At 37.3% G+C, this 17,071-nt stretch overlaps 1 protein-coding gene across 2 annotated transcripts in view; it reads right to left on the bottom strand.

Annotated features, from left to right (window-relative positions):
• The window catches only part of LOC133536410 (syntaxin-binding protein 1), a 92,877-nt gene that overhangs the window by 49,003 nt on the left and 26,803 nt on the right, over positions 1–17,071 (bottom strand). For both annotated transcript variants that reach the window (XM_061876904.1, XM_061876905.1), the window contains exons 3-7: positions 16,251–16,332; positions 14,082–14,158; positions 13,514–13,592; positions 11,804–11,907; positions 4,453–4,601 (exon numbers count right to left, since the gene is read on the bottom strand). In XM_061876904.1, the coding sequence (XP_061732888.1) occupies positions 4,453–4,601; positions 11,804–11,907; positions 13,514–13,592; positions 14,082–14,158; positions 16,251–16,332 (491 nt within the window). The remainder of the gene's footprint in view (positions 1–4,452; positions 4,602–11,803; positions 11,908–13,513; positions 13,593–14,081; positions 14,159–16,250; positions 16,333–17,071) is intronic.

The raw sequence follows: 17,071 nt of genomic DNA, 5'->3' as shown, positions 1-17,071 counted from the left end.
TTTTATTTTTTTACCCTTCGCGTTCATATTTCGCTGTTTGTTGCATTTTTGTTGCATTTCGCTTGATTATAAAATATGTCGATCGAGAGGGGGTGTGGCGTTCAGATCTTGTCAATATTCAGTGTTTTATCGTTCATAGTTAATATTGTAAATCCCGCATTCTTTATTTTCATGTACATTCATGTACATTTAAAATTCCACTCCGTATTTTAAGGTGGTCCGTCATAACGTTTTTAGCATTAAATCAGACATTATTGTGAGGTTTTGTATTAGTGATCCTAAAAATAGGACCCAAGCACTCATACTGTGTATGTTCACAGTTTACATATATACGTGTGTGTGTGTGTTTGTGTGTCTGTGTTCTGGCAATGCTGACTTAATGGGGACATCGCTCTATTTACACGGTCACTTTTAGAGGACCTCTAATGGTATGGGGACAAAAAAACAGGTCCCCTAAAAAAAAAACCTTTTTAAATGATAGTAAGATCCATTCCGAAGATGCCTAAGTGATGGCCCATAAAACATGTTTACTAGTTCGTTTGAGTGTGAGACATTTGCACAGCAGCCCCCTCATCGGGCTGTAGCTGGTAGTGCACTCGCTGCTTTTTTTCAAATGGTCCTCAGTAGTAACGTACAAATTTGTGTAAATTATGCAAAATTATATAAATTTGGTCCCCATGAACCATATGAACTATTTTTCCCCAGGGTCCCCAGTAAGAATAATCAGCACATTACTTCATCAATCCAGAGATTTAAGGACGTGTATGAGCTAACTGTGCAGTGGCCATTTTACCTAATTTTTGTATGCCTCCACAACCTGTAGAAAGGGTGGTCCCCACAAGTTATGATTAAAAACTTAGTCAGACACATTTTTAATTCTAAATTTGGCCCTTCGAGTCAAAATAATTGCCCAGGCCTGATCTGAATTGTTATTTTTATTAGGGCAGCACAGTTAGTGTGTGCGCCTCACAATAAGAAGGTCCTGATTTTGATCTCCGTGCTCGGGGTCTTTCTGTGTGGAGTTTGCATGCTCTCCCCGGCTTCTTCCCACTTCCAAAGACATGCACCTGGGGATAGGTTGATTGGCAACACTAAATTGTCCCTAGTGTGTGAATGTTAAAGTTAAAGTACCAATGATTGTCACACACACAGTAGGTGTGGCAAAATTTGTCCTCTGCATTTGACCCATCCCTTTGATCACCCCCGGGATGTGAGGGGAGCAGTGAGCAGCAGCGATGGCCGTGCCCGAGAATCATTTTTGGGTGATTTATGCCCCAATTCCAACCCTTGATGATGAGTGCCAAGCAGGGAGGTAATGGGTCCCTTTTTTTTAATCTTTGGCATGACTCGGCCGGGATTTGAACTCACAATCTAACGATCTCAGGGCGAACACTCTGACCACTAGGCCACTGAGTAGGTATTGTGAGAATGTGAGTGTGAATGTTGTTTGTCTATCTGTGTTGGCCTCGCGATGAGGTTGCGACTTGTCCAGGGTGTATGCCGCCTTCCGCCCGAATGCAGCTGGGATAGGCTCCAGCACCCCGCGCGACCCCAAAAGGGACACGCGGTAGGAAATGGATGGATGGATGTGTTTATTAAAAATAGGAGCTGTATGAAATTCCAAGAGGTAGTGTGTCTCCAATTTGCAAAAAACATGTCGTCTATCCACAGTTCGAAGCTGCTTCTAAGATACTAATCTTCACAACCATGGTAGAAAATAGACTAAGTTTCTTCCGAGTATTATTATCATTGAAGAACTAGAGGAAAATTATTAGCTAAGCATGCGACACACACTGAGCAGGACCAAACAGCTTCAAGCACACCTGTGAAGTGAAAACCATTTCAGGTGATTGACTACCTCTTGAAGCTTATGGAGAGAATTCCAAGAGTATGCAAAGCAGTAATCAGAGCAAAGGGTGGCTATTTTGAAGAAACTAGAATATAAAACATGTTTTCAGTTATTTCACCCTTTTTTGTTAAGTACATCACTCCACATGTGTTCATTCATAGTTTTGAGGCCTTCAGTGACAATATACAATGTAATAGCCATGAAAATTGAATGAGAGGGTTGTGTCCAAACTTTTGGCCTTTACTGTATGTATTTTTTGGTTCGGAAAAAAACATAAAGAATGAAGTATGGTTGGTTGCATGAACAAAGGCACTCACAGTCTGGTAACCCAGCAAAACAGGAAATGATCAGTGAGCAATGGGAGGAACACGCTAAACGGTATCACGTCTTTTCTCATATATGTTATACTCTTGTCCAAAAAAGATGCTGCGGTCATTTTTTGACAATAAAGCCTGTGTATATGCACAAACCTCTCTTCCACTAATTAACACTCAAATATTATGTGGAGGGGGCGTGGCCTTCGGGCCTGCAGCGAGGCGGGGTGTGCCGGGATCGGCCTTGAAGTCAGCGACAGGTGCGTAGATGGCCCACCTGGGCCTTGTTATCTAATCACCTGTCGCTCTTTATAAGCAGCAAACCAGGAGGAAAGAGTTGGTTGGAGCTCGGGGAGAGCGAGAGCACAACAAACATTGACCAAAAGACAATTGCTGAAAAGCGCCAAATACTTGTTCTGAAGAACAAAACGGTAATGAAACGGGCTCGCCTAGAAATGCTTGGTGGTCAGGAGGACCCACTGGAAGAGAGCTTCCACACATAAAAATAAAGATGTCTGCATTTCTTTAGATACTGTTGAAGAATCTGGGTTGATACTGCCTTGCTTTGCACTGAACAGGTTGTCATTGATTGATTGAAATAAACTTTTATTAGTAGATTGCATAGTACATATTCCGTACAATTGACCACTAAATGGTAACACCCCAATAAGTTTTTCAACTTGTTTAAGTCGGGGTCCACGTTAATCAATTCATGGTATCATGGTATTCATCATACTGTATGCATATTTTTATACTGTGGAAATAGAGTAGTTATGCTGCAATTGTCGTTTCAGGTTGCTTAATGTCAAGAATGCTACGACGCATGTTGACATAATCAACAAAAAGAAGTTGATCTTGTATGATGTCGACTTAAGTAGGCATTGAAGAATAATGTGGTGCATTGAGACATAACTACCTGAACATGTTGCAAGTTTGTCGCCCAATAGTGGGGGAAAGGTAGGACAATTGTAAGTGCCATGACTAACCGGACCCTCAAATAATAAGTCAAATATACCGTATTTTCCGGACCATAGGGGCGCACAGCCTATGAAGGGTCTATGTTTTATCTTTTTTCATACAAAAGGCGCACCGGATAATAGGAAGTCATATTATTTTTACGTCTTTTCTAAATGGAAAACAGTTCATTGTGGTCTACATAACATGTAATGGTGGTTCTTTGGTCAAAATATTGCATAGATTATGTTTTACAGATAATCTTCAAGCCGCTTTCTGACAGTCGCTTCAGGATGCGCCGTTTTGTGGGCGGTCTTATTTACGTGGCAGCGTCTTCTACCCGTCATCTTTGTTGTAGCGGTGTAGCGTGCAAGGACGGGAGTGGAAGACGTGTCAAAAGACGGAGCTAACTGTTTTAATGACATTCCGACTTTACTTCAACCAACAACGGAGCAGCATCTCCTCACCCGGGAACAACAACACCGGAAATGTGTCCCATGAAAAACCGTCCGACCGGAACTCTAATAACTAAAGTTCCTTGGGTGAATAATGTAAAGTCACTACACCGGTATGTTTTAGCGCTTTCATGGCGAGTTTACTGACAGATATAAGTAAGAACTTTACACTACTTTATATTAGAAATGGCAACAGCGGAGGATGAACGTTCCATAACAAGAAGATGGAGCAAAAGAAGAAGTTTATGGACTATGTTGTCGGCACCGACTACAAAGGCGGACGCGTGCAATTTTTCAGGATTAATGCCGATCCCAAATACAGATGAGCAGGTACAAGAAGGAAAGAAAAGTTGCTTTTACATAGTATAACGAAAAAAAACGGCAGATAATATGTCCTACTCAATACACACACCATAATGATACTCGTATGTTGAGCACATCAAGCGGTGCGGCGTCAAAGCTTGCCAAAGTCGTACTGAAACATGTTGATAGATTTTTGAGCGCAGTGTGTAATGTTCTATATTTTCAATGGAACATGTAAAATGTTGGTGTTGTTTACTTGAGTCATATTGCCATCATAGTGCAGTCTACACGTATCTCTTATGTTTGACTGCCATCTACTGGTCACACTTATCATTACACCATGTTCCAAATAAAATTGCTTCGAGGTCAGTAAGCGGAATCAGAATTATTCCGTACATTAGGTGCACTGTCGGGTTTTGAGTAAAAAAAGGATTTTAAGTGCACTTTATTGTCTGGAAAATACAGTATATAAATATTTTTTAAATTCATTTGTTTATTGTTAATATTTCTAGCAGCACTTCTGTTTCCACCCAGATGTGCCTGTGTCGGTTAGTAACGCCTCCCCCTTCGTGCTCACCCTCTGTATCTGACAGCCGGGTACTCCTTCAGGGTGGCACACAGAGTGGCCAGTTGCTCGGCCAGCCTCTCCATCACAGGGTTCTTCAGCTGTGTCTTATGGGGGCTGTAGAAACTATGGAAGGCATCAGGATTGTCCAGAGAGTACACCTGTACACAGACACAAAAACATATTTCACTTTGCAACTTTCTCAAAGTTACATTTTCCAATCCAAAAAATAAAAAATCACCACCTAATAAACCATTAGTGGTTTTAACTGAAAATATGTATTTTCAGATTGTCTCTATTTTTTACAGTTAACGATCATATTAAACAAAAAATTGATCGCTGGTCACAATTACTAAGATGCACGTTACAATCAAACGGCTGGTGTGTACTGAGTACAATACTTACAGTATAAACACTTTGTGGGACTCAACAAAAGACAAGACTGCACTTTAACCTAATGGCAAAGACTACTTTCTGCTACGAAACACACCTTGGACTAACTGAAATGAAAGAATACTTGCTGTTATACTATATAAACTAAAAAAAAACATGTATGTTCAGTTTTGTTGGCTTTATTTAACAACGATATGGCAACATCCTGACACTTTCAAAGTTCTGCAAAACTGCCCATTGGGTACTGTGTAGTGGTTGTAGTTTATGTGCTACTGCCATCTAATGTCTTGGAATTGCGACTGCATGCAAAGTCTACTGCATAATATAATAATACTCAGAAGTGTAAGAAAACAAGACTGGACAGCACGGTTATCATATATATATATATATATATATATATATATATATATATATATGTGTATATTTGTATATATATACATATACATATATACACATTATATATGTATATATATATATATACACACACACATATATATATACATATGTATACAGTATACATATATATATATATATATATATATATATATATATATATATATATATATATATATATATATATATATATATATATATATATGTGTGTGTGTGTGTGTGTGTGTGATATTTTTTGCCGGGTTGTCAGATTAAAGCCTATGTTGTATTGCCCTGACTCAGGAGGTGAAAAGTAGCTTTCAAAATAAAAGCCTGCCTGATTGTTCCCTACTCTGCATCTGAGTCCTATTTTTGACCAAACCTGACAATTGTAACACCATTTATTTTGAAAGTATAAATAACGACAAACAAAGGTAGAAAACTATTGACCGCAAGATGTAAGTGTAAAAAAACAAACATGATTTGTACATTCTGAAAATATGCTTGTTCTGTTTGTAAGGAAAACATTCTGAAGTTGTCTTTATTTTTAAGTTACTGTGCCGAGCATGGCCCACTTGGGAGTAGATTTTTCTGCATGTGGCCCCCGATCTAACATGAGTTTGACACCCCGGATGAGTTTTTTTTAAGAGGGCTTTATAGGCGAAATATATGAATTCCTATTACCTGCATTGTTTGCCGCCTCTTGCTAGCAGCTTTTTATTACTTAGAACGCACAGAAAAGGGAAATTGTCAGGATTCTCACTGACAGTTTGGTTATGTTTCGTTTTTTTCTCTGTTTTATTTCCTGTCATCGCTCTTATTTTGGTTCCTTTTCCTGCATGTCTCCCTGAGTGCTTGTTAACTCACCTGTACCGGATTAGCAGTCTGGCACACCTGATGGCAATTGCCAATCAGGCTCCTATTTATACCTGCCTCTCCCTCCAGTCAGGGCTGCAGTATTACTACCTGTATGCTGTGGACTGTGAGCTGTATGCTGAACCCTTTAACTGTTTGCTGCCTTCATGTCTTCCCGTTTTCTGTTTCAACTTTGCCTGTTTCCTGGTGTCTGGTTCGTGTTTTCCTTGCATTTTTTGGAAATTAAAATCATGTTTTCCTGCACCAAGCCATCTCTGCATCTTGGGGGTTCGTCGCCTCCATTTCCTGACAGAGATACGTGTGTTCTTTCCTCACATAACGATTGTGGACAATAACTTTTTTTTTTTTTTAAATGCAGTTTTCCTTTAAAGGCCTACTGAAACCCACTACAACCGACCACGCAGTCTGATAGTTTATATATCAATGATGAAATATTAACATTGCAACACATGCCAATACGGCCTTTTTAGTTTACTAAATTGCAATTTTAAATTTCCCGCGAAGTGTCGTGTTGAAAACGTTGCGGTATGATGACGCGCATAATGACGCGTATGATGACGCGTGCGGTTTGTAGCGGACATTATTTTCCAGCCCGATCCAAGCTATAAGTAGTCTGCTTTAATCACATAATTACAAAGTATTCTGGACATCTGTGTTGCTGAATATTTTGCAATTTGTTCGATTAATAATGGAGAAGTCAAAGTATAAAGATGGAGGTGGGAAGCTTTTAGCCTTTAGCCACACAAACACATGGTGTTTCCCTGTTTAAAATTCCCGGAGGTGAAGCTTTACTATGGATCAGAGAGGTCAAGCAAACATGGATCCCGACCACACGTCAACCGGCAGTTTTTGGAGAGAAAATTGTGGTAATAAGTCGGCTCTTACCGGAGACCTCAGCGGAGCTTCCGTCCTGCTGCAGCTGAGTGGCTTCCCTCAGAGACACTCGCGGTCAACACACCCGTGGCCACACCCCTCCGACTTTCAGGTACTATTTAATCTCACTATAACAGTGGCAACACAATAGGCGGATAAGGGATTTTCCATAATTATCCTAGTAAATGTGTCTAATAACATCTGAATTGTTCTCACAGCAATCGCCTTTTTTTTTCTTTTTCTAGTCCTTCACTCTAAATTTCCTCATCCACGAATCTATCATCCTCGCTCAAATTAATGGGGAAATTGTCGCTTTCTCGGTCCGAATAGCTCTTGCTGCTGGAGGCTATGATTATAAACAATGTGAGGATGTGAGGAGCCCTACAACCCGTGACGTCACACGCATATCGCTGCTACTTCCGGTAAAGGCAAGGCTTTTTTATTAGCGACCAAAAGTTGCAAACTTTATCGTCGATGTTCTCTACTAAATCCTTTCAGCAAAAATATGGCAATATCGCGAAATGATCAAGTATGACACATAAAATGGACATGCTATCCCCGTTTAAATAAGAAAATCTAATTTCAGTAGGCCTTTAATATCATGTGAAACCCAGCAAATAGCTGGCGGCCAGTTCAGAGTGTAGGATAGCTGGAGTAGGCTCCAGCTCACCTGTGGCCCTATTGGGTCTAATCTGTATAGACAATGGATGGATAAGTCTCTAGTCCTCAAAAGTAAGACTTTATATTTGAATCAATACGATATCAAACCCCGACCCCATGATCTACTCTCTCGTTACTCTTCCCCTACTAATCGCTAAATGTCCTTGGCTCATTTCCTTCCCCGTCTCATTCGTGGTTTTTCTCCTCCTCTCCTCCCCTTCATAAATCACTATCCCTGCTGCCTCCAAGCCTATCTGCCCATAGTCACATGACCGGGCTCCTGCATTGCAGACGGGGCTCTGCATGCGTTGGCCTCGCAACAATTGGTTAACGCCTGCCGCGTGGATTTCAGCTCATCCAATAGGGGGAGGGGGGCTGTGGCGGCTTGTAGGCGGGACTTATGAGGCGGCGCCTGCCTGGGGCAGAAAATCACTGACTCTGAACTAATAATAGGAGGGAGCAAAGCATTGTGGGTCGGTAGATAGCGAGACCAAAGGATGGAGATGAAGGAGAAATGGACTTGAATTGTCAAAATGGGGACAAAGAACAAAAAAAGAGCAACATTTGTGTTACTTGTCCTTCTGTATATGTTATGTTGTTCATGTTACCTGCCTGGAGACAACAAATGGAAATTAGCTTATGATCTGGAATATTTGTACTGTGCAGATTTTCATTAAAATGCACTGTCTCTAATGAATAAATAAATAAATAATGCTGACAAAGCATTTTTTTAATCATGTTAATCACACTTTATAATGTTGATTAATCGCTTGCATAAACTAACTTAAAATAGACCCACATATTTGGACATAAATGCAATTGTGTTGTTGAACATTTTAATTTTTTTTCTTGAATGCATGTCATTTATTTGATTAAGACACTCATCCACTGACATATGCATTGATCTGATAAGTCACAGGTGTCAAACTTAAGGCCCAGGGGCCAAATCTGGCCCACCACATTATTTTATGTGGCCTAAGAAAGCCTGGGAATAATATGCGTTTAAAAAATGCTTAATCTTTTCTTACCAAATATATTTGTTCTTTCCCTTTTACCAATAAAAATCCTGTACTGCATGCAATTGCATATATTTTAAAATGCAATATCATCAAAATCAAAATATATTATCACGTATTCCATGTTTTTTTGTTTAAATAAAGATAAATACTGTACTTAAATATCCACTTCAGTTATGATTTCAAAACAAATTATCAATTAAATTGATTGGATTTTACTGTTAAATTCCGCGGACTCAGTTTTTTGCCGTAAAATCAACTTTCATACTGTTTTTTTCCATATACAGTAAAACTCTAAAACATATTAAAAAATAAAATAAAATTAAAAACATTAAAACAAGATTTAACGGTAAAAAAAAACAAAAACTGGCAGCTCTGTTGCTTGAATTTTACCGTTTTTTCCATTCCATGTATTCAATGTTTTTATATGCTGTAAAAAAAACAACACTGCTTTTACTGTAAAATTCCGGTGATTGAGCTGCCTGTTATTGAAGTAAAATGTAAATATCTTTTTTGCAGCTTATGTAAAAGAAATACGTTATTAATGTATTATATATATATATATATATATATATATATATATATATATATATATATATATATATATATACATATATATGTATATATATAGATGTATATATATGTATGTATATATATATATATATATATATATATATATATATATATATATATATATATATATATATATATATATATATTCATATACTACTCATTGTTAAGAGTGGCCTTCTGAGGGCAACCATAACTGCGATGTGGCCCTCGATAAAAAAGAGTTTGACACACCCGCGATAAGTGAAGTGAAGTGAATTCTATTTATACAGCGCTTTTTTTTCTGTATAGACTCGAAACGCTCTACATAGTGCAACCCATTATGTACATCTTTAGGTTACATTTAAACCAGTGTAGGTAACACTGGGAGAAAGTGGAAAGTGTCTCGCTCAACGACAGTGACTAAGGCGGGACTGGAACCTAGAACCCTCAAGTTGATGGCACGAACGCTCTACTAACAAAGCCACGCCCCAATCCTTTTATAGGCACAGTTAATAACTGTGGTAAAAATTAATTAATTGTTTTATCCGCATTTATACATGATTAATGCAACACTTTTTAATATAAATTAATACATAATATAGAGTAATGCAGAAAAGACTCCGTTGTAAAACATATTGCAGTGTTTTTTATGCTCATAACTTTGTTTCATATTTAATGTTGCCTCGTGTGTAACTTTCTGTGGCAAAATCTGTCATGTCTTGTAGTTTGGCTATGTTCTGTTTGGTTTTTGCTTTCTGTCAGTTCCTGTTTTTTCACTCCCTGTTTTGTTTCCATGACAACCCATTAGTTTTCACCTGTCCTCATGTCACGCATCTGATTCATTTGGACTCACGCACCTGTTGTTAATCACGTCACCACTATTTAAGCCTGTAATTGCCAGGCAGTCAGCGTGACGACATCACATTCATGCTCTGCACTCCTGACACTCTGAGTACTCCGTCCAGGTCATAGTTCATGCTGCTCTTTTCTTGCCACGTACGTTTTTTGTTTATTCAAGCCACAGTTTAGTGAGTTTTTTAGTTCATGTCCATAGTTTACGTTATAGTAATGGTTTTTGTTTTCTTAGCCAATTTTTGTACCTCCGCTGTGAGCGCCTTTTGTTTTCACTTTTTGATGGATTAATTAAAAGATGTGATTACCTTCACGCCATGTCCGGTCCAGTCGATTTGCACCACGGGAAAACAAACCACACCCAAGTCCTCGTTATTACAACATCTACCTGTAACCTCTTTCTGATTAAACTTTTATGGTCAATGCTAAAAACATTTTGACAGATTTTTGAGCACCGTGTGTAATGTTCTATATTTTCAATGGAACATTTAAAGTTTTGGTGTTGTTTACTGGCGTCATCTTGCACTTTACACATATCTCTTATGTATGACTGCCATCCACTGGTCACACTTATCATTACACCATGTACCAAATAAAATTGCTTCAAGGTCGGTAAGCACAACCAGAATTATGCCGTACATTAGGCGCACCGGGTTATAAGGCGCACTGTCGATTTTTGAGAAAATGAAAGGATTTCAAGTGCGCCTCGTAATCTGAAAAGTGCAGTACCTTGAAGGTAGAAAAGCCCTATACAAGTACAACCCATTTACCATTTACCCCCAAAAATTACGTTTGCTACGGTGTCAAAAATGTCACTCGCCTGTACAACTTTAACTTAAAGCTTTAGCACTTCACCCTGGTGTATTGTTTTTACAATCAGATATTGTTTTAATAATTTATTGAGTATTTAGACAGGGATTTAAAATATCATTGCAACGACCATGGTCGCATCGTGGTGCAGATTTCGTTCTCCCAGGGATACAGACCGGCTTGGGACACAGCATGCAGGTAGGAAATGATTTATTTAAGTAATAAAACAGACTTTGACAAAACAAAAAGAGCTAGCATGAGAGCTAGAAAACAAATAGCCTAGCGTGGAAGCTAGCAGGTAGGGAGCAGCAAAACAGAAGTCGTCACTTGTATAAAAACAAACTAGGAAGCAAGGCTGACTGACTGGAGAAGGCAGGCTTAAATAATGACAGTAATCACAAAACAGGTGCACGTCCGGAACAGGCGGCAGGGGAAAATAATGAGTAACTATGGAAACCAACTGAGAGTTGCACGAACAGGAACCGAAGGAGTCCAAAACCAACAGAAAACACAAAAAGACTCAAAAATCTAAATCATAATATGATCCAGGCAGCGGATCATAACAATCATCCTGGTTCAGTCCCTAGTTCCTAGTCACATACGTCGTGTCCTTTAGGAAGACCTTTCACACTTGCTCTTGAAGGGTCGCGGTTAGGGCCTTGCATGGCAGCTCCCGCCGTCAGTGTGTGAATGGGTGAATGTGGAAATAGTGTCAAAGCGCTTTGAGTACCTTGAAGGTACGCGCTATACAAGTATCACCCATTTAACATTTACATTTGAAGTCTACGTTCGGATTTTCTTTTGCGAAATTATAATGAAAAACTTTGTTATTTTTATACAAAGATAAACATTGTAGAATTTTACCTGCTAAGAGGTTATGAAGGGATGACCCCAACACTTAATGTATGTATGCAATAATAGCTGACCAAACTACAACCCTCTACAGTAAATATATTTACCTGAGACTCATAGGGCAAGAAAGCGATATTGATCTCCGTCAGAGTCTTGATGGTTTTGGAAGCACGGCTCTTCACCAGCTCATTGAACAGAGGATCAGGACAGGCTGGTGGTACAAGGGACACAATCATCATTAAAGAAAACATTCAATTATAACTTGTGAAAAAAATACACTTAATAAAGCTGACTGGTTGCATATTACAGTATACTGTATGTACATTATGTAGGTTCTAGCTTGGCGCAACAAAGAGCAGGATAAACATAAAAAAATGGACAGAAAAACAGATTCTTAACATCAGTCTGCCTTATGAACATGATTACTTGATGGTCGAATTGTTGCGATCCGTTACTCGGATCTTCACAATGTTTATTTTTCCATCTTTGTTTCATTCTCCTTCTGACCCGCTTACTTCCTGTTTAGTCCGTCACCATGGTTACTCATCAGTCCACCTGCTAGTCTCGGTCCCCGCACACCTGCTTCTAATAATCACCCTCCTGTATAAGCCAGCCTTCTTTGTTCATTCTTTCTGGGTTCATAATGTGCTCACATGCAACACGTGACGACTGCTCCTTTTGGTAGGTGTATTCTCGCTAGCTCATATGCTAAGCCACCTGCCTTTTCTTAGCTCACATGCTAATTGTTTTTGTTTTTACATGTTGTGCCTTCGTGCCAAGTCTTGTTTTCTGTTCGTATTTCCGAGCTTTTATGGTAGCGCCTTTGGATTGTTGTTCTGCTTAGCTCCAGTGTTTTTGTTTCTTAGCCTGTTTTGTTACTTAATAAATTCATTCATATCTTACCTCTTGCTGTATTCATGTCAACGCATCCACGAAGGGACATTCTCGGCAGCGCTGTGCAGACCAGTCCTCACACGAATTAATTATTGACATCATTATTTCTTAATTTAATTAAATTCACATTTAAATAAATATTAAAATATTTTTATATTTTAAATAAATAAATCATTTATTTAATGATTTACTTAATCATTAAATAAATATTAAAATATTTATTTAATGATTTATCTCATTATTTCATTAATGTGTGGGTCAGCGCTTCACGAAATTATTTTATATTTATTTTATTTTATCCGTCAAATATATGCAAATATATATACATATATATATATATATATATATATATATATATAAAATTAAATCAATCATTCCTAAATGTGTCATTGTATAATTCAACAGTAAAATAATTAATTCGGTCATGAAATAAATCATAAAATAATTCAATCAATAATTAATTATATGATAAATAATTGCTGCGATGAGGGGGCGACTTGTCCAGGGTGTACCCCGCCTACCGCCCGAATGCAGCTGAGATAGGCGCCAGCGACCCCCCGAAACCCCAAAAGGGACAAGCGGTAGTAAATGGATGGATAAATAATAAAATGTAATTTTACATTTAATAAATAAATGGCACATTTAAATACACATTTATATATTTAATTCAAATTATAATTAATTAATCCACAACACATTTAAATACACTTATGTATTTAATTTAAATTACAATTAATTAATGACACATTTAAGTAATTATTTATAGAGGTATTTATTTATTTACTTTTGCCATATTTGGCCCTCCATTAACTTGTCCTCGCTAACATTTGATTGTGATTGGCATTCCAATCTTTCTTCTTTGTCCAAGACTAAAATCTAATATTCCTCGCATAAAAAAAAGCAACCATCTTGAGAGTACTCACAGTCGGTGAAGAAAACATGGGCTGCTTTGTATTTTGCTGAGTGAGGGTCTTTGAAGTCTCCAATGAGGGTGTGGACAGACTGAAAAGGACGAGAAACACGAGAAATTACGTCACGTCACGTAAGTATGTCAAAAACAATCATACTTGCTTTTTTAAAGGTGCATTTTATTTATTTTCTAGAGTCAGCTGGAGCCTATCCCAGGTGGTTCACACCCTGGACTTGGACATACCCTTTTACATGTATGCACAATTTGGACAAAGACACCCCTCCGTAAAGAAATGCTCCAACTAAGAATCAAACCCTCACTTTTCTGACTGCACACAGTGTCTCCCTATATCATTTCTCATTATATTCTTATCAGTGACGGAGCAGGAAGGAATTATAGGAATAACAATTTTGTACATTTTAAAAACAGGATTTTCTATTATTATTGTCATAAACAAAAAACAAAAAAACATTTGATTCTTGAATAATGGCTTAAAATGTTTAACCTAAAACATGACTTATTGAACAGGAAGCTGCTGTTCTAATGGGAGGAAGGAGGAAGATGAGCGCATGAATGCTAACCTTCTCTGTTGGTGTAATCAGGAAAATGGCCTCCAAGGTGGGAAGAGGCTCTCGTCGCTTGTTGATGTCTTCCACAACTAGAAGAAAATTACATTGCAGATTTTATTGCTGAAGTACACTCAATATTGTGTTAAACAAATTGCATTTATAAAGTAAGTAATATGTAACTTGTCAATTTTCAAAAAAGTAAATAAATACTGAATATAATAATTTTTTAATAATGCGTCACTTTTTTATACACCTTCAAATATCTGGCACATGCAGTTGAGCGATGTTTCATGAGAGCAGAGTGTGTGTGTGTGCGCCATTGAAAGGCAGCGACTGTTGCAAAGTGACGTGATGCCACTGTTCAACGCATGTTGTTAGCGCAACTTAATTATTGTTGTTCAATTGTTGTTTCCCCGTATAGTAGCAGTAGTTGTGTGTGTGTGTGTCTACATAAATGTTGTGTTAATTTTTCTATGCAGTATCAGGGGTGTCAAACTCATTTTCATTGAGGGCCACATTGCAGTTATGGTTGCCTTTAGAGGGACGCTTTTGACGGTGAGTAATATATGAATATACATGCATATATATATATATATATATATATATATATATATATATATATATATATGCATTAACAATAGATTTTTTTACATAAGTTGCAAAAAAAACAAAACAAAAAAAAGTGGCAGCTCAGTCACCAGAATTTTACAGTGAAAGCATATACAGCATTAAAAAAATGGAATAAATGGAATGGGGGTGGGGGGGTGTTAGTTTTTTTTGTTTGTATTTTAATGTTTTAGTGTCTTACTGTATAAGGGGAAAAAACAGTACCAAGGTTGATTTTACGGTAAAAAATTCAGTCGGCGGAATTTAACAGTAAGATTTTACAGTCTACAATTTGATAAATAATTTGTTTTGAAATCTTAAGTCAAGTAGATATTTAAGTACAGTATATATGTTTATTTTAACAAAAATATTTTTGTAAATACATAATATAATATTTAGATTTTGATCATATTTAATTTTAAATGATATGCAATTGCATACTGTACAGTATTTTTAATGTCAAAATGGAAAGAACAAATATATTCAGTAAGAAAAGATTAAGTATTTTATTAACTCATATTATTTCCACGCTTTTGCAGGCCACATAAAATAATATGGCGGGCCAGATTTGGCCCCCGGGCCTTGAGTTTGACACCTGTACCCTATATCAGTGGTTCTCTAATGGGGGTACGCGTACCCCGGGGGGTACTTGAAGGTATCCCAAGGGGTACGTGAGATTTTTAAAAAATATTTTAAAAATAGCAACAATTCATAAATCCTTTATAAATATATTTATTGAATAATACTTCAACAAAATATGAATGCAAGTTCATAAACTGTGAAAAGAAATGCAACAATGCAATATTCAGTGTTGACAGCTAGATTTTTTGTGGATATGTTCCATAAATATTGATGTTAAAGATTTGTTTTTTTGTGAAAAAATGTTTAGAATTAAGTTCATGAATCCAGGTGGATCTCTATTACAATCCCCAAAGAGGGCACTTTAAGTTGATGATTACTTCTATGTGTAAAAATCTTTATTTATAATTGAATCACTTGTTTATTTTTCAACAAGTTTTTAGGGTTTTTTTATATCTTTTTTTCCGAATTGTTCAAGAAAGACCACCACAAATGAGCAATATTTTGAACTGTTATACAATTTAATGAATCAGAAACTGATGACTGATGACTTCTTTATTTTTTTTTTCAACCAAAAATGCTTTTCTCTGATTAGGGGATACTTGAATTAAAAAAATGTTCACAGGGGGTACATCACTGAAAAAAGGTTGAAAACCACTGCCCTATACAGTATGATATAAAGTTAATTTGAATTGCAGTGGTGGCTGTGGTTTGCATTAGTAAATAATACCTCCTTCAGTGCAGTTGCTGTTCTTCTGACGCCGTTTTGTTGACATACTACCTCAAAAGTAGCGTACCAGCTTACATCAAATGTATCGGAAACAGCGTTCTAACATATGTAAAAGTAATTAATTAGATTCCCGTTTTAACGGCGTTACTAATTCTACTATGCAACACATTAGTCCTTGCACTGCTTAATATACTATGTATAGTGCCTTGAGTCCCTAGAGAAAAGCGCAATATAAAATGTAATTCACTTAGAAAGAGGAGACTTACTGGTGATGCCCTCTGTCATGATGTCTGTCATCTTGCAGCAAGAAGACAGCATCCTCATACTCAGCTGGTCCACAATCAGGGCCTGGAAACCAGAGACACTTGAACTAACCACATCGCTATGTCAAAAATAGATGATCGCGTTAATAGCCCTTTACCTTAAATTTGAAGGTGAACTTATTCATATTTAATTTACATTAGCTTCAAAATAATAACAATGATTTGTGTTACATCAAGTAAATAGCCTTAAAATATATATTTGCATTGCTATGCAGGATTTTGAGGTATCGCACGTAAGGCAGTTATGTCTGACAATGAAAGAGACTTCAATAGCAGAGGCTGAATTTGAGATTCCTCCGCTGTCAGAGTTGATGATGAATGAATGAATGATCTTTATTGTCATTGTGCATGTACAGGTACAAGTCCAACGAAATTTAGGTTGCTTCCCTGAGGTGCTTTGCATTTAAAAAAAGAGGAAACCACACAATATACAGAAACAACACAAAATGCAATATACAATATGGCCTAAGACCACTCTAAGAGGCAATGCAAAAAACGAGACAATAATAAGTATAAAGTGACTAGTAAAACTGACTAGAGAGGAGTAATGCTGATTCCCAGTGTGCTGAGGGGGGGGGAGTCAGTATTTCCTACCTCCTATGCCCTGCAGGCTTTTTATTGTGGATTAAATATGTAAATAAATATGATAAATATTGTCCAGTTGGCATGTAACCACTGATTGCACAGTCCCGGATCGTGATTGACCTGTGGCTTCCTCATGTTGCACATGAGGGAGTTTTTATTTATTTTATTTTTTATTTTTT

Source organism: Nerophis ophidion, linkage group LG17 (genome assembly GCF_033978795.1).
Source record: "Nerophis ophidion isolate RoL-2023_Sa linkage group LG17, RoL_Noph_v1.0, whole genome shotgun sequence".
In the NCBI taxonomy this organism is placed as follows: Eukaryota; Metazoa; Chordata; class Actinopteri; order Syngnathiformes; family Syngnathidae; genus Nerophis; species Nerophis ophidion.
This window is presented reverse-complemented; position numbering and strand designations above follow the sequence as displayed.